Source organism: Xenopus laevis, chromosome 7L, assembly GCF_017654675.1.
Source record: "Xenopus laevis strain J_2021 chromosome 7L, Xenopus_laevis_v10.1, whole genome shotgun sequence".
In the NCBI taxonomy this organism is placed as follows: Eukaryota; Metazoa; Chordata; class Amphibia; order Anura; family Pipidae; genus Xenopus; species Xenopus laevis.
Genome location: NC_054383.1, coordinates 111,632,021 through 111,655,759, shown reverse-complemented (window position 1 = coordinate 111,655,759; position 23,739 = coordinate 111,632,021). Strand labels below are relative to the sequence as shown.

At 39.1% G+C, this 23,739-nt stretch overlaps 1 protein-coding gene across 3 annotated transcripts in view; it reads right to left on the bottom strand.

Annotated features, from left to right (window-relative positions):
• gsg1l.L (GSG1-like L homeolog) overlaps positions 1 to 4,605 on the bottom strand; it is a 40,203-nt gene extending 35,598 nt beyond the window's left edge. The window contains exon 1 of one of the 3 annotated variants that reach the window (XM_041569524.1): positions 4,057 to 4,605. Coding sequence is in view for 1 of the 3 variants with exons in the window: in XM_041569526.1 (XP_041425460.1) it covers positions 4,057 to 4,075 (19 nt within the window). In the remaining 2 variants the exon portion in view is untranslated. The remainder of the gene's footprint in view (positions 1 to 4,056) is intronic. The other 2 variants (XM_018226278.2, XM_041569526.1) reach the window with 2 other exon arrangements.
• Between the last annotated feature and the right edge of the window lie 19,134 nt (positions 4,606 to 23,739).

Sequence of the window (23,739 nt, the reverse complement as noted above, 5' to 3'; positions counted from 1 at the left end):
GTGGCTAAACGCAGAAATTCCATGAGAATTCACACCAACAGAAGAAAGGTCTTCAGATGTTGCCTCTCAGAAGAGCACTATGAGCAATTTAACATTTGTTTTTGTATTTGTTTTGAGGATTTAGATTTCCATTAATAATCAACCCCTTTAATAATAAGGAGAGTGCACGTTTTTAGCCGTATATTGTGTATGAAATACCAGTTTAAAGAGAAACTGACACAAGAAACAAAAACATTTTGTTGCATCTATCATAACATTGTCTTTGCATGCTATTTATAATTTAGCCATAAAAGTATTTCCCTGGTGCTTTTTACATAGTCCATCTGATCCACCTTATTCCTCTATGAGGGGGATACTGACAGTTTCAGAATCGACAGTCAGGTTGGCAAAACAGTCAGGTTTAGAAACTTCATGTAACAATTACTTAAAAAAGCTGACATATTAGTGAAAAACCATCAACAAGACCTATAGGTAACTTTTAATTGTATATTAGTATTTTGAAGAGTAGATTTTAGTGTCAGTATCAACTTAAATGAAGTATTTCTATTAAAGATGCTGAAAATAACTCCCAGCTTAAACTAGCATCTTAAAAATTGTGCAGAGCTAATAAAAAAGTGCCTAAAAGCACAATGCTGAGACCTTATTTGTTGTACCTCCAGGCAATGTTCCCTCCTGCGCTGCGCTTCTTTTTTGAGCACAGAATATTTTGTATTCACATACACATAACAGAACAATAATTCACATCGCCGCATTGCATTAGAAGTCAATACAATGTGCTGTGTTTCCAAACAAGAATGAGTCACTGCTCACTCCCACCCACTCCTCTGCACACTTATTGCACACACTATTTATCAACTGCAAAGAAATAAAGTGTGTGCACACAGCTGACAACATATTAAAAGGAATATGCTGCCTATAGGGGACTGACTAGATGGGCAATCAAAAAAAAAAAAATATATATATATATTTTACATTTACCGCACTATTCCTTTCTCTTTTAGTCTATTATTGTTGTCCCGTTTTGACTTCAAAACTGCTACCTGGTTGCTAGGGTCATTAAATCCTAGCAACCAGATAGCAGTTGAAAGGCCAAGCCTGAAGCTACAGAACACAAAAAAAGCCAATGCACAAAATGGGACTATACATAGTTGCAGCTAAGTCTTGGAATATTGTGGTCTACATCACACAAAAAGTTAATTTAAGGTTAAAATCTAATTGTAAGTTTAGCTAACACTTTCACATTCATATTCATTGGATCATGGTATGAACAAGAACCCACTCTGTAACCAGCTAGAGGGCGTACGTCTTGAATGAGGTTGTACATCTTCCATGACAGTGTTTACATTCACTTATTAAAACATAAACTTTCGATTTAAGTTGTTTTTTTGGCTAAGATTTCAGGGTATAGACTGACTATGCTGCACACAAAACCTATGCTTTTATTTTGGGCAGGGTTAGTCATTACTGCCCCAAGGATACATAAGATTTAACCCCTCTTACCCCTTCCTTTAAAGGAATTCGAGGCTACATTCAACAGCAATTAAAGGAATTCGAGGCTACATTCAACAGCTCACAAATGGTAAATCCAAGAGCCGAACCCTCAAAAGTCAGAACTAGAGTAGTGACTTCTCCTGCAGCTTGAATGCCTCTAGTGATCATCATATGGATAATTGTTGCCTATGGAGAATGTCTCAGCAGAAGCAAGCGATATGGTAGCTGGATAGTGCTGTACACAACAAATAGCTATACCTTGCACTTTACTGGGGACAATAATATCCTTTAGCATCCCATTTCCATCTGCAGGGGTTAGGAGGGAACCACAAATAATCAATGGCAAGCCCAGTTCTTCTAGGTGAGAGGAGGAAGTTTCTAGCAGGAGAGTTCAAGACGGGTAAAAAGAGGGAGTCAGGCAGGCCAGTTAATAACAAGTTGCAGTAGTTTAGGTGGGATAGGATGATGGCATGAAGAAGTGGCCTTAGCTGTTGAGTCAAAAAAAGGATGGATCTTGGTAATAATGTATAGGAATAAGCAACAGGTAATGACCGTGGTGTTGAAGTGATTACAAAAGGGAGAGTGAAGAATATCCTCAGACATGTTCAGTCAATAGGATTAAAGAGTTTGCCATCAGCAGTAATAATGCCGGGGGGGGGGGGGGGGTAGGTGGCTATATGACCAGTTCAGCGTTTGTGAGGTTCAGTTTAATTTCTTTATATGCCCCCACCCAACTGGCTAGGCGTAGGTGTCAATACATGTCCCCCATGACTACTGACCCCGTGCATATTGTGGTTAAAGGGTAGAAGTCAATATTGCCCTGTGTCCTGAAGTTTAAATCTCTCTTACCCCACTGGATCCCATTCAGTTTACTCTATCCTACACATCATCATTTACCCCCTACCCCACAGCACACTTAGTTAGGACAAGTGCACGAAAGGGAATGTGGCCACTGTGGATCTCCACTTGTAAAAAGTTGCTTTGTACTTGAGACTTTAGAGAAATATACCATACATAGCTGCTGTGATTAAAGTCTCAAGTCAAGTTCAAGGTTACATTCACTACTTACAGTAGCTTCCGGCTAATCCCCCTAATTTTGCTCAGTAGGAAAAAACATCATTCCTGTCTCTAAAATACAATTCCTGGGTAACCATTGTACTATATTTATCAAAACAGCAACAATGTACTGTATAAACGGCTAAACTGACAGTCAGTTCTTCTCAGCATATTTGCATTTAAAGTTATGAGAAGGTGTCATACTGTTAAATTATACACTGTATTATCTATTCTATCTGTAGTTTTTTACAGTTGTAAATGTAGACTTTCTAAATATGTCTTGTTTCTGTGTGTATATCTGCACCTGTTTGGGACCTGTTATCCAGAACGCTCGGAACCAGGGGCTTTCTTGATAACAGATGTTTCTGTAATTTGGATCTCCATACTTTAAGTCTACTAAAAAAAATCCTATAAATAGGAATGGAAATAGGATTTTAACCCAATAGGATTGTTTTGCCACCAATAGGGATTACCTATGTCTTCGGTACGGTCTTATTAGTGTAGGAAAAAATAAAGAATTTTTAAAAACTGGAATTTTTTGATTAAACTGGAATCTAATGGAGATGGCCTATATGTAATGTGGAGCTTTCAGTATAACGGGTTTCCGGATAACGGATCCCATACCAATATATAACAGATGAAACGTTAATGTTTGTCTTAAATAAATATTTTTTTGTTTTTTTAAAAGTCCTGTGAGTGCAACTTCGTTTGGCAGAGGAGTATGAATTTTATGGTGGAATGTACCCAGGCACATTTAGCTACTGGAGTCGTGAGTGCTGATATTCCGAATAATAAATTTTTTTTTTAATACACCCCCACAAATACACAGAGATGGAATTCTCTCTTTTCTCAGTATATCCCATGAACAGATACTTTACTGTGCGTTATTGAAAGAAAAAGGTAGAGCCAACCTCTTATTATAGAACTTATAAAGCCCAAGGTTTTCAGCAGCTCCGTTCAAATGAAAGGGACAAATAAACCATGCAACTAAGAGACATTTTTTTCATAAAACATCTCATTTAAAATCCACAAAAACGTATTTTGGCCCCAAGTACAATAAAGACCATGAATAAAATTATTTCTGTTGCTGGACGGAAAGAAACGATTTAAAAAAAAAATCATTGGGAGCTGTAGCTTAAGAACAGTGTGTCAGGTTGAGCAGATCTATAAAACACACTGGGCATGCAGCATAAAGACTTGGTGACAGTATAGGGAAAGCAGCCAGTAATATCATAGTGGCAGGGCACCCCGGGTCTCAGCCGTATCTCCCTATTAAGCATTACAGCAAGTAGAGCAGGATACCCAGTGAGCAAAGCAACAGGCTCTGTGAGATCCCAACACAGCAGGTGCAGCACATGCTCAATGCTCTCACACAATAACCAGGTTCACTTTCCTTGATGAAACTGCACACAGGGGGCCCACCTGCACCCCAAAGAAACAATGTAACTTTAACAGCCTGAAAGTAACAGCCAGGACTGTGCCAGCTCACTTGAGACCTGTTACACTTACCCTGTATCACCTTGCCCATGGTCCTCCTGCTTTCAGCAGCTCAGCCTGGCATCGCTAGGCCTTCCACCTGCACGCTGCCCCGTGTTGCATTTCATGATTCTCTGGATGGGAATAGATGAGGCATGTTTTCCCCTAGTTATCACTCAGCTGGTGGTGCACTGCAGAGCAGGGATGATGAATGCTGGCAGATCACACACAAAAGCACACACACACACAATGTGATGCGATGGCCCCTTAATCAGGAAACGCTGCCATCTACTGGTCCATTGCAGAAGCTCAGCTAATAAAGGCAAACAGATAATTCCTTGTTTAAAACATCAGGGCATCAGTTAAAAATGCAGATTTTTTTTTGCCAGAAGACTTCAAAGAAATGAAAGTGGATCTGATCCTGAAACAACAAAAGCGCAAACCCCCCTCACAAACGTTCTTTGCCCATCACCCCATAAATTGCGGGCACTGTGCCAACCAAACCAAGGCACTCGCTATAAATTCACTCTCATTCTGCCCAGGATGCATGCCAAAGCCCGGGCTTCTTTTGAAGGGTTTTTCAGATAAGGCTGAGTCCTTAGTTTATGGGCATGTGAGGCCGGCAATGGTTTAGAAATAATATATCATCTGTGCAGGAGTAGGTCGGTGGCATCGCTGCTGGGCATCAGGAATTGCTGCGTAAAATTGATGCTTTAACATTAACCCAGTGTGACAAGGAAAAACTAATCAAATGAATAGAACGTTCTCATTTTATTTATTTATTTTACATTAAATGAATAGAATTCCGTTGTTAACAGGGAACCATCAAATCTGTCATTTATGGACAGCTAGAGAATTCTCTATAAAGATTTGGCTGAATGCTGAACCTAAAGCAAATCAGCAGTATTAGAGATAAAGCAGGGAATGAAAGGTGGATGGAGAAATAGCTAGAAAAATGGATGTAACTAGAGTTCCACTACACGGCTAATTAGCAATTAATTAAGATGCATGCTGCAGACTGAACTGATTTATGTTCAGCCATGCGGCAATTAAAGGGGTTGTTCACCTTTGAGTTTGCTTTTAGGGCTCTTACACTCCATTTTGTCAGTGCTCCCCTGCATTAAGCTTTCTTCCGTTCAGCCTCAGGGGAGCGCAGGAGTAGAAGCAGTCAATTATTTCAAGGGGACAGCCCCCTCAAAAAAATGTAATCCGTCTGCACCTGGGCTCCCCTGCGGCTGAACGGAAGAAAGCGTAATGCAGGGAAGCGTAGGCAAAAACGTCCGTAATGAAGATCAATTGAAACGTTGCTTATAACTGGCCATTCTATAACATACTAAAAGTTAACTTAAAGGTGAGCCACCCCTTTAACTGCTACCTAGCCATGCAGGATCTGGATTCAATATGTGGCTGGTATTAAAGGGGAGAGGTGGCAACCGTAGATGTAACCTTATAGAAAGTGGGGTCCAATGACCTTCCAGGGTGATGTAGCCGAATGGTAACTCTCTATAATGTGCCAGGCACAGAATTGAAACAAACTTGGCACCAGTGTTTCTTAACTATGAACAGAAGATTTATTGAACATCCAAACAGAGAGAAAGGAGTGTTTCCTTTGTACACATGATGCAGCAATACAAATGTGACATGCAGTTTCAATTGTACTCAAACAACAATACCGTAAAGGAGAGAGACTACTGTTGCTCCTACAATAGGCCGGTGTCACCTGGGGAGTTCTAACCCCACACTACTTATCTTCTAGGTGGAGCACCAAACTGCTCTTCCTAACTAGCCCTATCGGACCACCACACCTAGAATGTTGTAATATGATGTCTGTCTTGTCACTATAACCTGGGTACCCCTGCCCTATTTTATTTTCTAAGTAGCTTCAGAGATATAAGCAGTTTTAGACTGCTGATACTAGATTTTTGGCTCAACAGCTCTCTGTATATAGGGTTGGCTGCCTATACAGGAAATGCATCTTTATTTATAAACACTGGGCAAATTGGCATTGGGCAGCAACCCATGACAACCAATCAGTTATTTGCTTTCAGATGCCCTAGGCAGCCTGGGCGGTGGCAACACCCGATAAGCATGGAAAAACGCGCATGCGCGAAAAGGGCATGCACGAGAATAGGGAAGCGAGTACCAGCCAGAGCGGCAGACAGTACCAGACTGGGGGTTAGGAGGCAGAGAATGTACATGCCTGGTGCCCCTTCCTGCTTTGCACCCTAGACATGTGCCTACCCTGCCTACCCCTAGTTCCGACCCTGTTTGCTTTCATTGACCTACCTGCAGCTGGTTGAAAAATCTAATCACTGACATGTTGCTATCGGTTTCTGCCCATGTGCAAATGTACCCAGTGTTTATAAATAAGTCTCAGTTATCACTCAGATCTACAAAGAGAAGAGCTGAAAGCCAAGTGTTAGCAGTCTAAAACTACTAATATCTAAGAAACCATTAAACATCACTAAAACAACCTCAAAGGATCACAGTTATATTTTCTTAGGATTTAAAAGATCCCCTTTACGTTAGAGTCCCCCAAACAAAGCTGCTTCCATCCTCACACACAGCCCTCCTACCCCAAGTCCTGGATGCAGCACATAATAGTACAGGTTCATTAATATGTCAGGCTGATTAACCCCCGATGAACAGTCTCAGCAGTGGTCAAGCTGATCAGTACATAGAGCATTAGATGTGAGGAACTGATTTCTATTTGACAAGAATAGCATTCTGCAAATTTACTGACCCTGCATAATACCTTCTTCCAAGAACTGTGTATTCATTACTCTACTACAGTAAAATGACATGCAATGCATTTTATCCCTGTGTACATAGCAAATACAGTTATGTGGATTGGGGGGCGGTGTTCTATGTGCAACCAGTTTTTAAAGAGACACAACACTATTAAAAAGAGGTAGTTGTATTTATTTTTAACCCAAAGCACAACTATTAAATATTAAAGCGATTCTGGCACAGCATATTCAATTGTCTGACACTGGAGTCATATTATTTCTGGCCTTGACTCTTCTCAGAGCACTGAATTTGAGTTGATGTTATCCCATTATTTTATATGAGAGCAACCCAACTTCTGGGGCTCTGTAAAGAGTATTTTAACACACATAGCTTAACACACATTATTTTTGATGAAACAATGTTCCATCTGCAGAAGAATGGGTCTGGGACTAGTGTTATGTTTTGGTTAGCCGAGGATGAGTAGAGTATAACAGTGCTTTATTAGCAGAGTCAGACAGCCATTACACAAAAGTAACTTTCACTTTTAAGCTGTCAGGAAGTATGCACAGTATAAGTCTGGGCACAGTGACATCTACAAGCCATTTGTATAAACACCACATATTCCCCCTATAGTAGGAAAGCATTTGGGCAAACGTAATAAACAACAACAATGCATCTTAAAGCAATAATATACATTATTCACATCGCATAGTCCTGGGTCCATGCAGGTAGTTTTCTGATTCTCTCAGTAAGCCTTATAGGTTCACTTTCTTCAGGCCTATTGCAGTTGACATCAGGAGTAGGAATATGTCATTCCTTAAATGGAGCTTCTCCAAAGTCATATCTAACAGGAGCAAGACAACTTGCATTCCATATGCGTCAGACAGTTCATATGTGTATGGTCCTCGCTGGCGTCTCACTTCAAGTGGTGTAGTAAATTTAGATTGTCCTTGTTTCAGTATTCCTGGTTTCTTAATTCTGACTAAAGATCCAGGCTGAAAGTGCACTTCTCTGGCACCACGTTTTCTGTCAGTATAAGCCTTGCATTTGGCTTGTTGACGTTTCACAATGTCAGCAGTAGATGATTTTGTAGGCACAGTATTTTGTGGAAGTTTGATGTCTGCAACATGTAACTTAGTGCGCATCTGTCTGCCATGTAATAATTCAGCTGGAGATGATTGGGTTGTTGCATGGCGCGTTGCTCTGTAGTTATGTAGGAACTCTGTTGTAAATACTTTCCAAGATTTCCCAGTAAGATTTGCTGTCTGTAGAGCTTCTTTCAGACTTCTGTTGAATCGCTCAATTTCTCCATTTGCTTGTGGGTAATACACTGAAGATTTCCTATGCACAATATTCCTCTCACTCAGAAAGGATTCAAACTCATATGAGACCAACTATGGTCTGTTCTCTGATATTAACTCCTTTGGATTACCTTCTCTGTTGAAGACTGTAGAGAATGTTATTACTGTAGCTGGTGTTATATGAGAAACAAATGAAATTTCATGCCATTTACTGTAATAGTCTATCAAGGTTATAACAGTCTATAGGAGCATCTGTAAAAGGGCCGACAATATCAATAGCAAGTTTTTCCCATGCTGAATCAGGAAATGGTACTGGTTTTACATCTGGTCTCAATTTAACTTTGTGTACAAAGTTCTTTGCACAACCCAGTGAAGTGTTGCTTTGTGGTGACAATATAGACACTGGCTGTGTGGCAGGCACTGGTGCTGTAGTAATGAGACCATCAACTAATTGTAGGTTTAATGCAGCAAAGAGATCCCTTCCAAGTATAGTAGTACCCTTATTCACAATGTAAAAGTCACATTTTGCAGTATTTGATTCAGATTGTACAGTGACTGGCAAGCAACCAAGCACTGGGATTGGATCCTTTAAGTAACTGACCAGTTTCAGGGCAGGTGCAACAAGCGGATTTTTTGCAAAGTGTTTCAGTATTTCAAGAAAATATCCTTTGGTAGTATAGAAACAGCTGAACCTGTATCAAGCATCAGGTTAATGGAGTGTCCCTTGTCAGCAGAAGCAGTACTGACACTGACAGTTCATATAAACTTGTCTGGAATAAATGTACCAGCTTTATCCACACTTAATACTGTGACATTTGAAGTAGTCAGAACTATGGCAGAACTACAGGAGATCTTAGCAAAATGTCTTACCTTTGTGCATTTGCGGCACCGTTTAGATTTTGCAGGACATGTAACATGATTTGCAGTGTGTTGTGTTGAACCACAGGGAAAGCAGTATTTTCTATTTGTATTTGCTGCATGGTTTTGCAGTGTAGGTGAATCCCTTTCCTTAGCACTGTATTTTGACTGTGACTGTGCATTATTAGGCCACAGTGCTGAATTCACAGTCTGTACATTCCCAGCAGTTCCCTGACTCAGAGTTTTAGCCTCTGCTACTGCTGTTTCAATTTGGCTAGCAACTGTAATAGCCTTTGCAAGGGTTAAATCTTGCTCTAGGAGCAGTCTCCCTCTAATGCGAGGTGAGTCTGTTTATTCCACTATTTGGTCTCTTAGCATTTCATCTGTAAGATTCCCAAACTCACAGGTAACAACCAGCTCTCTCAAAGCTGTTACAAATTGTTCTGTGGATTCGCCATTACGTTGTCCGCGTTGGCGGAATTTATATCTTTCAGAAACCACATTTACTCTTGGCACGAAAAAGTTCTTTATAGCAGTAAGAGCAGTTTCATAAGTATCATCAGGTAATGGTAATGTATAGAATATACGCTGTCCCTCTAATATAATGGGCAGACTTATCAAGGGTCGAAGTGAATTTGAGGGAATTTTCGAAGTAAAAAAATTTGAAGTAATTTTTAGGATACGTCGACCATCGAATAGGATAATACGACTTCGAATTTATTTAGATTCGAAGTAAAATCTTTTGAATATTCGACCAGTCGAAGTACTGTCTCTTTAAAAAAACTTTGACTTTTAGGGGCCGATTCACAAAGGGTCGAATATCGAGGATTAAAATCTTTCGACTTCTAATATCGAAGTCAAAGGATTTTATCGCAAATAGTGCGATCGAACGATTAATCCTTCGATCGAATGATAAAATCCTTCGAATCGAACGATTCAAAGGATTTTAATCCAACGATCGAAGGAATATCCTTCGATCAAAAAAACTTAGGAAAGCCTATGTGCACCTTCCCCATAGGCTAACATTGAGCTCGGTAGCTTTTAGATGGCGAACTAGGGGGTCGAAGTTTTTTCTTATAGAGACAGTACTTCGACTATCGAATGGTCGAATAGTCAAACGATTTTAAGTTTGAATCCTTCGATTCGAAGTCGTAGTTGAAGGTCGTAGTAGCCCATTCTATGGTCGAAGTAGCCCAAAAAACACTTCGAAATTCGAAGTTTTTTTACTTTGAATCCTTCACTCGAAGTTAGTGAATCGCCCCTTATAGTTTGCCAAATTAAATCTGCCGAAGTGCTATGTTAGCCTATGGGGGCTTTCTAATGCATTTTTCTAAATTTTTTGTATTCGAAGTTGATTCGAATGATTTAATAGTTCGATTGAATGATTTTGCTTCGACCACAAAACGGTCAAATTCGGTAAAAAAAACTTCGACTTCGATATTCGAAGTCGAAGTATAGCCATTAGATGGTCGAATTTCGAAGTATATTTCATTTCGAAATTTGACCTTTGATAAATCTGCCCCTAGGTAAAGCACGCTTTCTAGCAGCAGAAATCTCCCCTTGGTCAGCAGCAATAATGTAATTTTCAAACATACGGATCCAAGCAGTAAAAGGTATGGTAGGCTCACCAGAGTTTGGAAAATAAGGTGCAGGCTGCTGCAGAGGTAGAAGAGCCATCCTTGTCCCCATTTGTTATGTTTTGGGTAGCCGAGGATGTGTAGAGTATAACAGTGCTTTATTAGCAGAGGCATGCAGCCATTACACAACAGTAACTTTCCCTTTCACTTTTAAACTGTATGAATCTACAGGCCACAACTAGCACCCCTGTCATTATTAGAAAACTCAGTATGTGAGGTCAGTTTGTTTTAATGTAAATTAATTTGCAGAGAAAGCCTACTTCTAAACCCCCTCAAGTGGGTCACAATTTTGCATTGTTTACAGACAGCTAGGCTACTGACTAGTCAAGTCCAATGCTGTTAAGCAAGAGAAATACAGACAGACAGACAGATATAGATAGATGATAGATAGATAAAGAGAGAGAAAGAGAGAGAGATAAATAGAGAGAGAGAGAGACAAAGAGAAGGAGGGAGACAGAGAGATAGATATTCAGACGTAAAGATAGATGGATAGATAGATAGAGAGATTAATAGATGGATAGAGAGAGAAAGAGAGAAAGAGAGAGCGCGAGAGAGATTGATGATAGATATATAGACAGATAGATAAATTGTTAGATAGATAGACAAACGTATAAATGATAGATAGATAGATAGATAGATGATGGATGAATAAAGAGAGAGAGAGAGAGAGAGAGAGAGAGAGAAAAAAAGAGAGAGATTAATAGATAGATAGATAGAGAGAGAGAGAGAGAGAGAGAGAGAGAGAGAGAGAGAGAGAGAGAGAGAGAGAGAAAGAGATAAAATAGATAGAGATAGAGGGAGAGAGATAAATAGATAGGTAGATAGATAGATTGTTCACCTTCAAATTAACTTTTAGTATTATGTAGAATGTGGTATTCTTAGTTATCATGTGTTATTATTTGTGTTTTTTGAGTTATTTCGATTTTTATTTAGCAGTAATTTTTAGCAGTCTGGTTGCCAGGGTCCAAATTACCCTAGCAACCATGCAATGATTCGAATAAGAGACTGGAATATAAATAGAAGAGGTCCTGAACAGAAAGACAAGTAATAAAAAGTAGCAATAACAATACATTTGTAGCTTTACAGAGCATTTGTTTTTAATGGGAGTCACAGACCCCCATTTGAAAGCTGGAAAAAGTCAGAAGAAAAAGGCAACAAATTGAAAAATTATAAAACATAACAATGAATACCAATTGAAAAGTTGCTTAGAATTTGCCATTCTACATACAAAAAGTTATCCCTTTAAAAGTTTCCCAAGTGGCTGAAGCATATAGCACTAACAGCCCTTGGTACTGTACTGGTACTCTACCCATTCTGGTGTTGTTCACATCACTAATACCCATGACAGAGTGATCCAAGCCTAAACTAATATTATTATGACATTTTTTATTAAAATGTTACTGTTTCAGAACTGCTTGGGTCTGTGTTGTCTCACACATGATTCGCTGGATTGTTCAAGGCGGGTGGCACTGAACTGAACAGAGGTTGGAAGTTGGAATGCTATGAAAGCAGATCATGGACAAGAAGACAACTATTTACTAATAAATGTAAGAAGTGCCTGTGTGGCTGCAATAAGGACTGGCACAGGGGTGTTGATCTGGGAAGATCCGGCCCAGACAGTATCTTGGTTGCATGAAACACCTTCTTGGAGATGGTCTGGAGTAGGTGCTGAACCTGCAAAAAAGAATTTATAGTAACAGACAAATTGGAACATGGAAATGTTAACATTTATATAGAGACAGTCCATTTATACTTCTGTTTTCTAGCAAGATAGTTTAACTTCCACTTACTGGCACTTGTATGTATTATATAAACATGATAGGCCTGTCCCTACGGGAACTTCTTCAATACGCACATCCAAATACACCATGTTTGCATATTTATACGGCACAGTGGAGATTAGCAGCGTAGGTGAATAACAGGTTACATAAACTCAAATGATTTCCCATTGTTTAATGCATCGTGGCTCCATCATTTCTCAAGGAAAATTATGGTGAATGCCTAAAATGCATTTATCCATATTTATTATTATTATTATTATTATTATTATTATTATTATTAATAACGCGCATTTAAAAAGCACCAACAGATTAATAAGTGATTTGTGCACGACTGTATAAGGGGCAGACTAATTGGAACTGACCATTTACAGGCAGAACCATGGCAAAATATATATCTGGTTAGTATTTTAAACCTCTTTTTTTCACAAAAAATAACATTCATAGAGGAAAAAAAGCAATTTTTGGGTACATCAGGATGTAAAATCCTGGAAAACATTACTTAAAATCAGGAAAATGCACCAGTTGAAATGCATAATAAATTGGTGGGACCACAAATAAAAAATGTAAAATGCGGGAAAACTTAAAATCAGGGGACTTAAAATCGAGGTTTCACTGTATCTGCACATCTTATTCATACTTTATGGGTAGTAGATAATTGCAGTGACAACTACATTAAATTACATTATAGGTAACATACAATACAATTTACAAACCTGATGGTTCACTATCTTAAAGGAGTAGCTCACCTTTAAGTTAATTTTAAGCATATGATAGAATGGCTTTAGCAACTTTTCAGTTTGTTCTAATTTTTTATCTGCTTGCTCTTCTGCCTCTTTGCAGGTTTCAAATGGGGGTCACTGAACAAACTTGAAAAAACAACCCTTTTGTTCAGCGAGGCTACTAGTCTATTTTTATTGTTACTTTTAATTACTTATCTTTATATTCAGGCTTCTCCTATTCATATTCCTATCTATCATTCAAAGCACTGCCTGGTTGCTAGGGAAAATGTGACCATAGCAACCAGCTAGCTGCTGCAATTCCAAACCAGACAGCTGCTGAACAAAAAGCTATAGAATTCAAAAACTACAAAAATAGGACTAACTGCAAAAGGACTCACTGTCTACATCATATTAAACGCTAAAATGGTTGTTCGCCTTTAAGCTAACTTTTAGGGGGTTATTTACTAAACTCGGAATGCAAAAATCATGAAAAATTAATCTGACTTTTAAAAAAAAAAAAATCACCAAATTTTTTGGAAATTATTAAACCCTGAGGATGGAAAAGTCTGAATCTGAAAATCCGGCACCTCAGACCTGTCAAGGTTGCATATAAGTCAATGGGAGAAGTCCCAATGACTTTCTGATGTGCGCTGGGTTTTTGGCAATACCCTGAGCAAAATTCTGAGTTTTCGGGTGAAAAATACCAAAAAAAATATTTTTCCCACAAACAAAATTTTCAGGAAACTGTATTAATAAATAAGCCCAAAAAACCCATGTGGATTTGGTCGGAGTTTTTTTCAGAAAATATTGAGATAAATTCGGACTTTGATAAATAACCCCCTAAGTATGTCATAGAGAGTGATAGTTGCATAAAAGACTGAAATTTGAACAGGAGAGGACCTGAATAGTAAGATGAGAAATCAATAGGAGCAATAACAATAAATGTGTAGTCTTACAGAGCATTTGTTTTTTAGATGGGGTCAGTGACCTCCATTTGAAAGCTGGAAAGAGTCAGAAGAAGGCGGCAAATAATTCAAAAACTATACAAAATAAATAATGAAGGCAATTTGAAAAGTTGCTACTTAAAGGTGAACCACCCCTTTTATTTAAAGGTGAACAATCCCTTTAACATGCATGTTTTTTTCAGCTACTTGGAGGAAACACTTTGTACAGACTCTCCTCACTTTGGGAATGTTAGTGGCATGGCTTTTGTACCCTGCTGCTGGGAGTCTGCATGGAGCGAGGGACAGCAAGTGAAACTTCTTGTCTATACAATTCAGCCTAGTAGCTATAGTTTTATATGCAGTACATCTTAGAGAGCATGGGCCCTCTGCTTTATTCATAACAATCCTAACCCCCCCCCCTTCTTCCTACTTGGTACCTGCCTTGTACCCTCTGTGTTTTTGTTACCTCGGGTGTTGTTCCAGATGTAGAATTTCAGCTCCATCAGCATTTCTGTCATATTCTCCACCTTGCTGTGTAGGAAGGCATTCTCTGTCTGCAAGTCTCGGAGAATATCATGCAGTTGAAAAGAAATGCTGGATCTCCACAATAAGAAGAACATGCTGCACAGTACAAAGCAGTTCATCCCTCCAATACCTCTGGGCGCCAGTAACCCTATTAGAAATCCCTGTACTCAGCTTAACCTATAGACCCCCAGGTTCATTTCATTTGAAGCCAAAGAGCTTTTCCCAAACCCGGTATGAAGCTTTTCTCTTTGCCCTTTATGACAACAGGAGCCAGTGTTTTCCCTGGCAGAGTAATATTGGCAGTGATTCTAATGGTGTGTAAATTCACAAAGCCATTGATTCGGTCACATACAAGGGCACAAATAATTGGATAGAGGATTTTAACTCATGGAGGCCAGACCAGCAGCTTTATTTGCAGGAAGCCTAAGCCTGCGGCTTTTCCATGCTGCGGTCCAAAAAGAAATCATCCAGCCTGCTCCGTTCCCTTATTGATGTGCAGCTATTTCTGTGCCAATTGTCATTACTAATTCTCGTTGAAGAGCTGCACTGTATAATTGCTTATATTAATCAGGTTTTGCAAGAGGCTGGGGAAATAATGCAGTAGGAGCTACCAGCGAACCATTCCCAGGCTAAGAATGACAAATGATGTTATTACTCTGGGAAAATGGCTAGAGATATTAAATACATTTTGTTGATTAGACAGAGCCAACTTGTACATCAGTAATAAATATCTGTGGTCAGCTGCTAAAATGGTAAGATACAGGCTCGGCAAGGGACCGTTCATGTGTTTGGACTGGATGATTCTCAAATCTTCCGTCAATAGGTGGTCATCCCAAAGCATCTTCTTTTTTCTAGGTACTACATTCAAAAGAGTTTTTCACAGCATGAAATCTGTTTCAAGTACAGGTACGGAACCTGTTATCCAGAATGTTCGGGACCTGGGGTTTTCCGGATAATGGATCTTTCCATATTTTGGGTCTTCATGCCTTATGTCTACTAGAAATTCATTTAAACATGAAATAAACCCAATAGGCTGGTTTTGCTTCCAATAAGGATTAATTATATCTTAGTTGGGATCAAGTGCAAGATACTGTTTTATTATTACAGTGAAAAAGGAAATCATTTTTAAAAATTTGGATTATTTGGATAAAATGGAGTCTATGGGAGACAGCCATTCCATAATTCGGAGCTTTCTGGATATCGGGTTTCCAGATAAGGGATCCTATACCTGTACAACCAAATAGCTGAAGTGAAGACAATCATGAATGCAAACGCTGTACAGGTATGGGATATATTATCTAGAAGCCTGGGGGTATGGCATTTCCCATAAAAAAAAAAAATCTATTTTTTTTATGATTTCCCGTTTCTCGGTACTAATAAGACAGTACCTTGTCGCTGTCAGGAACTAGGTATAAATCTATGTTGGTAGCAATAAAACCTTATTGTTTTTGTAGACATATCCAAATTTCAAATACCTTAACCCAAGGTCCCAAGCATTCCAGACAATAGATTCCCGACTTGTAATACCTGCAGTCAATGGCATCTATGGTCAGTATTTGACCGGCCCAGTCGGTAAATCACCAGCTAGGGCCAGCACCTCCAATATAAAGGCCGGTATTATGGAGAAAAAAGCATGGCAACCCTAATGGCATCTCATTCATTTAATAAAGAAGAACAATTATGCCAAATAAACTCAACTTTTATTAAAAAGATGTGCTTTTTGTATTAAAAAAAAAAGTTTCTCTTTATCAAGATAGAATATGCCAAGGATATGCCAAATTGATGAGATTAGAAAAAAAGTAAATTACATGATTACAACAAATCATAAGTAAGTTTGCAGGATCCACAACAGACACTTTTTCGGTTTTACAGTTTGAATACAAATAACTCCTGCCCTCTGGATGCGCCTTCATACCCTCATTTCACTGGGTCCACACATATTTTTGGGGTTAATCCTGTACCATATGGTCCAACTGTCACACTTTCTGCATCTGTCCCGATATTGACAGCTCAGCCCAAAGTCTCTGTCCTGCATTTCCCTTTGATCTCCTGCACTGACACCAGAAAAAGATACAAAGTTTCTGAAACTTAATTAAATAAGAGGCTTTTGGCAGAGAGCCCAGAATACTCAGCACCTGCACTTAGATATATTTGTAACTAAGATAAGCAGGTCTCTTGGGAGAACTGAGACTCGCAGCTTAATTATTATTAGCAAAACTGTAATAACACATCAAATATGGCTCTAAAATCCCCAGAAATGTGTTCATACTTACCTGCAAAATGTTGTAAAATGGACATGGTATTTAGTGGATCTGGACAGAAAATGGGTGTGGTCAAACAATTTTTGTCCCTCATTCCATTATTCAAATTCCAGCCCAAGTGATTCTGTGGGGCATTGATCAGACTCCTGGATGGATTGGAATACTCCAGCTTTGAACAGAGAAAACATAATTCCTATTTAGCAACACCTGCACTGGAGCTTAAATCTGCCATTATGGAAACATTAAAGCCAACACTCGCCTTTTATAGATTCCTTTGGTCACTCATTCATAATATATATATTTTTTAAACAAGAGGCAAAACAAATTTTCAGCACATGCCACATATATATGGTTGCTAGCCCCCCTCATTCACTTGTATAGAAAGCATGTAAAGGACAAGGAATCCCTAATTCACTGGGACAACAGTGATAGGTTTCCCCTGTTCTTTAAAATATGTGAAATATAATTCCCTTCAAAACATATAAATAATAATTAAAGGAAGACTAAACAATCACCTCTGATTTTAGCTCCATATCAGTTGCTTTGGTCTCACAATACAGTATTCTTACCATAACAGAATGTTACTTAGCAAAGGGGTCATTTGTTTTACTTGCTTTGTCTTGAGGTAGCTGAAATAGGGAAGAATTAGCCTAGAACAGTGATCCCCAACCAGTAGTTCAAGGGCAACATGTTGCTCACCAACCCCTTGGATGTTGCTCCCAGTGGCCTCAAAGCAGGTGCTTATTTTTTAATTCCAGGCTTGGAGGAAAGTTTTGATTGCAAAAAAACAGGTGTACTGACAAACAAAGTATCCTATAGGTTGCCGGTCCACATAGGGGCTACCAAATAGCCAATCATAGCACTTATTTGGCACCCCCATGAACTTTTATGCTTGTGTTGCTCCCCAACTCTTTTTACATTTGGATGTAGCTCATGGGTAAAATAGGTTGGGGACCTCTGCTCTAGCTCAAGCAATAGACCAAGACTTAAATCCCTGTGGAAGCCCCAATTAACCCTGGACAAGTCATTCTACCTCTTAGTGTCCTGGCATGCTTCATTAATTGCTCTTAAAGGAGAACTAAAGCATAACTAAAGCTAGAAATGTTGTACATTATGTTTTGGGTTTCTGTACCAGCCCAAGGCAACCACGGCCCTTTAGCAGTAAAGATCTGTGTCTCCAAAGATGCCCCAGTAGCTCCCCATCTTCTTTTCTACTGATTCACTGCACATGCTCTGTGCTGCTGTCACTTACTGAACTTAGGGACCAACTCACAATATACAGTACGCATAGAATAGAAATGTCACAATATAAGGATGATTAGTAATTAATACAGATAATTACTACATGGCAGCACAGAAACCAGTGCAATTAGCATCAGAATTTAATCAGCCCTGTAACATCAGCTTATATTACAGACCAACCTAATTTTCTACTTGATAATTTGCGACAACCCCTAAGCTTTGCTTCTCAACAGCTACTCAGAGCCCACTGAGCATGTGAGCGTCACACTTTTCAACATGGTGACCCCTGTGACAAGTTTGAAGTCCTGGATCATTGCTGCTATTGAGAGGCTGAAACTTTAGGCTGGTGCAATAAGTTCACTATATAAAATATGGTATTTTTAGCCATATTCACTTTTAGGGTTTAGTTCTCCTTTAAATCACTCAGGCTAATAGTGTTAAAAAAGCAGGTTTCTAACTGGTTGTCATTTTGTTGTATATGTTTTTAGTTCTAGATGTCAATTTGCCTTGATGCAGAGGTTTCTGCCCCCTCATTAGCAACTAAATTGCAAAAACCCATGGCTGTTCTTGGTCTTTCTGTGCTTGGTTTTGGCATAAAAACAAAGTTTTCTGCTTCTATTGCTCTGCACAGGGTTCCAGTTAGCTGCCAGACCCATGCCCAGACTTGACTCCAATTTATTCAATGTTGGTTACGAGGTTGCTGATTCCTCTTCCATTGTGCACCGGGGACACTTATTTGTCGGAGCGCCAGGTTTTGCAAGGGTAATTTGCTTTCTTCCAATTTATCCAAACCTCATTTTCTGATGGATAATTTGCGACGACCCCTTAGCTTAGCTTCTCAACAGCTGCTCAGAGCCCACTGAGCAAGTGACAGACACTTTCCAAGATGGTGACCCCCTGTGACAAGTTTGAAGTCCTGGATCATTGCTGCAATTGAGAAGCTCAAATTTTAGGCTGGTGCAATAATTTCAGTATATAAAATATGGCATTTTTAGCCACATTCATTTTTAGGGTTCAGTTCTCCTTTAAGCAGTGAAAGGCACGTTGTTTGCAGCTCGAGGCCAAGCTGAAGTCATTTGAACTGTGGCAAATATCAGTTAATCCAGATAAAACCACAAATAATGAACTTGCCTTCATTTAAAATCTATTTCTGAAAAAGAACTGGTGACATTCACACAAAGAAAACGAGGTGCAGACATTATAATAGTGGCACTGTGCCTCGAAAATATTTCCATGACAAAACACAACACGACAATCAGTTTTTTCTCAGTCTTTATTTTATTCTGCTTGCCTCTGTCTATCTCCATCTATATCAGATCATTAGCAGACTGAATCCCTGGCAGCGGGCATATGCCTAGGCCTATGAACAAGCCAAACACATGCCAACACTGCCCCATTTACATTTTGTTTTCAAAACTGCCAAACAAGCGCTAATTCTGCTTTATTCTTCTGGGTATTACTATTCCGCTCTAATTAAGAGGTAAGGACATTTAGAGGTTTTAGCACGTTAATTTTTCATTGAAACCCTGTATAACATTGTCCAGATGCATCGCTTTGTGCTTGGGAAAAACAATTACTGGTATAGATTTAGATCAGCCCGGAAGATGTAAACGTTAAATTTAGCTGAACACAGTAAACTGTTAAATGTTATTTAAAGGGTTTTCCCTAAACATTCTAAATTACTACTTATTGCTAATGTGAAAAAAGAATAGGATTCACCACACGTAAATACCAAAATAATAGAAATGCTAGAGTATATAAGCTAAAGAGTTTTATACAATTTTTTCGCACATTCTTCTGCATCCCTCTCTGATATATTGATCTATGTAAATGCAGGGGGCAACAGGTAATAGCTGTACACATGGCAATGGGGGGTCACGGGTTCTAGGGATGCACCTAATACAGGATTTGGTTCGGGATTCGGCCAGGATTTGGCCTTTTTCATCAGGATTCAGATTCGGCCGAATCCTTCTGTCCGGCTGAACCGAATCCGAATCCTAATTTTCATATACAAATTGGGGGTTGGGAGGGAAATCGCGTCACTTTTTGTCACAAAACAAGGAAGTAAAAAAAGTTTTCCCCTTCCCACCCCTAATTTGCATATGCAAATTAGGATTCAGTTTGGTATTTGGCTGAATTTTTCTCTAAGGATTCGGAGGTTCGGCCGAATCCAAAATAGTGGATTCGGACATCCCTAACGGGTTCTTACCCCCATCTCATTTGTATACAATAGTGATGTGCCGCCGACCCTATACACGCAGAATCCTCGGGTGGATACTACTGTCGGGTACGGGTTGACCTTACTGACCTCCTCAAGTGAGCTGTTTTCATAGATTTGTGCCTGAATGGCCCAACCCCTTCTGTGATGTCATTGCAGTGCAGGCGCAAGTCTATAAATTTGGAGGCAGAGGGGCGGGTTAGGGTCGGGTCAAATTTTTCTTGACCTGCACTAGTACACAGGGTTTGTTTCCTCTTTAGCTATGCCACTGGTGAGGACTTTTTTATTACTCACTCAAAAATAACACTTGTCTAGTTAAATGGACAGTTTAACTGTAAAGGAGAACTAAAGTAGGCTAGAAATGTTGTACATTATTTTTTAAGCTTATGTACCAGGCCAAGCAACCACAGCCCTTTAGCAGTGAAAATCTGCACCTCCAAAGATGCCCCAGTAGCTCCCCACTTTCTTTTCTGCTGATTCACTGCACATGTTCTGTGCTGCTGTCACTTACTGAGCTTAGGGACCCACTCACAATATACAGTACACATAGAATAGAAATGTCACAATATAAGGCTGATTAGTAATTAATACAGATAATTACTACATGGCAGCACAGAAACCAGTGCAATTAGCATCAGAATTTAATTATCAGCCCTGTAGCATAGGCTTATATTACAGACCAACCTCATTTTCTGCTGGATAATTAGTGACAACCCCTAAGCTTAGCTTCTCAACAGCTGCTCAGAGCCCACTGAGCATGTGAGTGTCACAGACACTATCCAAGATGGTGACCCCCTGTGACAAGTTTGAAGTCCTGGATCATTGCTGTTATTAATAAGCTGAAACTTTAGACTGGTGAAATAAGTGCAATATATAAATTATGTCCTTTTTAGCCATATTCATTTTTAGGGTTTAGTTCTCCTTTAAATCACTCAGGCTAATAGTGTTTAAAAAAAGCAGGTTTCTAACTGGTTGTCATTTTGTTGTATATGTTTTTAGTTCTAGATGTCAATTTGCCTTGATGCAGAGGTTGGTGCCACCTCATTAGCAACTAAATTGCAAAAACTTATGGCTATTCTTGGTCTTTCTGTGCTTGGCTTTGGCATAAAAACAAAGTTTTCTGCTTCTCCTGCTCTGCACAGGCTTCCAGTTAGCTGCCAGACCCATGCCCAGACATGATTTATCCAATGTTGGTTACGAGGTTTCCAATTCCTCTCCCACTGTGCACCGGGGACATTTATTTGTCGGAGCGACAGGGTGTGCGATTGTAATTTGCTTTCTTCCAATGTATCCAACCATTCCATATTCAGTTAAGCTTAGAGTAAATTTTAGAAAACCAAACACACGTAAATGAATCTCAAGTTCTAGGCCAGAGCTTTTTGCTTTGCCTTGCATCAAGTCCCTCAGCATACCTGCCAATTTTACAAATAACAATCTTAGAACATTTTTGGTCCACTCTATTGATCCTAAGAGGCCACGTACCCAATTATTCCCACATTTCCAAAGAGAAACTTGCTTCCAGTCAAAAGCATTTGCCCTAGGTAACATGTTATGCATTAAAGTGAATTGGAACTATATGCTAGTGAGGAAAGGAGTTTAGATCATGACATTTGTTCTTGAGAGAACCATGATGAAAACATCCAGTTTACAATAATCCTTTTCCATTCTCTTATTAAAATGTGGGACTTTGGAAAATCTGGATATCTAGAAGGTATATCTTTACTGTAGGCCTCTTTCACACATAAAAAAAGTGACAGAAAAAAGAATTATCAATCAGAGTTGAATTAACACATTTATTGATTAGTATGAACTGTGGTACTGACACAGGAAACAATAACCAATTACATACAGGTCTATTTAAGGTAAATCTCACTGAACATAAATATATGCACAGGCTTACTTACCTAAAGCTGGATCAGATCGTACGAATGGAGAATTCGTACGATTTTCGGACCGTGTGTGGAGAGTCCAGACATTTTTCGTCCGGCGGAGATCGGTCGTTTGGTCGATCGGACAGGTTTAAAGAATTCTGTCGGCTGCTGATAATATCTCTGCATGTATTGCCGATCATACGATTTTCAGATGGATACTGTCACCAGCTTTTGTCAGACATAACTTTTGTACGATTGTTGTCAGGGGCAGAACATCGGCTCATCTGTTCTTTTACTACTTTATTTGATCTCAATGGTTAATGGCAGGTCGGGAGATGGGGAAGTCCGATCGTATGATGATTCGTACAATCGGATCTTTGCGTCTATGGCCATCTTAACAGGAGTGAGAGCAACTATTGTGTCCAATTAAAATGCACAGTGCAGACATAATCCCGCTGTATTAGCTGTAAGGCAAAAAAAGTCACAATAAAGGGTGAATAGAAGGGGCTGTCTACTGGTAATCTAATTATTGACCTTGCAAGAAAAAAACATGGAGTGGCTTCAGTCTTTCTGCATGCTCTGTTTAGCTCAAGATTAAGAAACAACAAAAACCATAGCTTTGTTGTGATAAAAAAAAAGACAAAAACTATGTTCAGCACAAGTCCTATTCATTTATTTCATATTGATCAAGGGGGTATACTGCCCCTTTCAGTATTTCCAGGCATGGGAATACATATTCTTTTTGTTTTACAAAATGCAAGAATATGCACAACATATATGCACATCACCTTTTTTTTTTTTTAATGAACTTGCCTGTATAATGTACTTTAAAAATGATTTTCACAATCGTTGGTCTCTAGACTGTGCCCTTTTCTAGAGTCCTGCAGCGGGTCTGGTACCTGCGGGTTACCGATTCCAGTTCTGGCCCCTTCAAAAACCAGAGGACATCAAACAAAGTAAAAGGTTTATAGCTCTACAAATGGCTTGTTTTTCATTTGTCTTTTTACAATGCATCAGTATTTTTTTATAACATAGAACAAGATGAACTAAGAAATATCAACATAAATTGTAGGTATCTATTTATTTTTACAGCTTCAAAAACGTATGCAGAGCTCTGTACAGAGGGGTAGAGGATAAACACGCAACAGGGGTTCAATAAATACAATTATACAGAATAAAATACTGCACATTCCTGACAGAGCTGGTGGGAGGTTTCTGTTTCAATGAATTTATAAACCATGAAGAAGAGGCATTCAGGAGTAAAAGGAGTCTATAAATTATAACTATGATACAATAAATTGGACAGTGGATATATTTTAGTGGATGTAACGATCCAAGAGACAGGTATGTAGCAAATTATAAGAACTAAGAGCCAATTAAGTTTTTAAACAGTAGCAAAGAAGGGATATATTCTTCAAGGCAACAGCATGTTCTATAAATAAATCACATATGTTGGTTGAGAGGGTGATCGATAAATTCAGTTTACTTTACAAAACTTGTGTATGGGGGCTTGTTACTTGCAATACAGAAGAGAGAGAAGACAAACTTGGCTTAAACAACTTTAGTTTAAAATACTGTTGTGAACTGCTAACCTGGATGATGTGATGGAGGGGTGTTCACCTTTGAGTT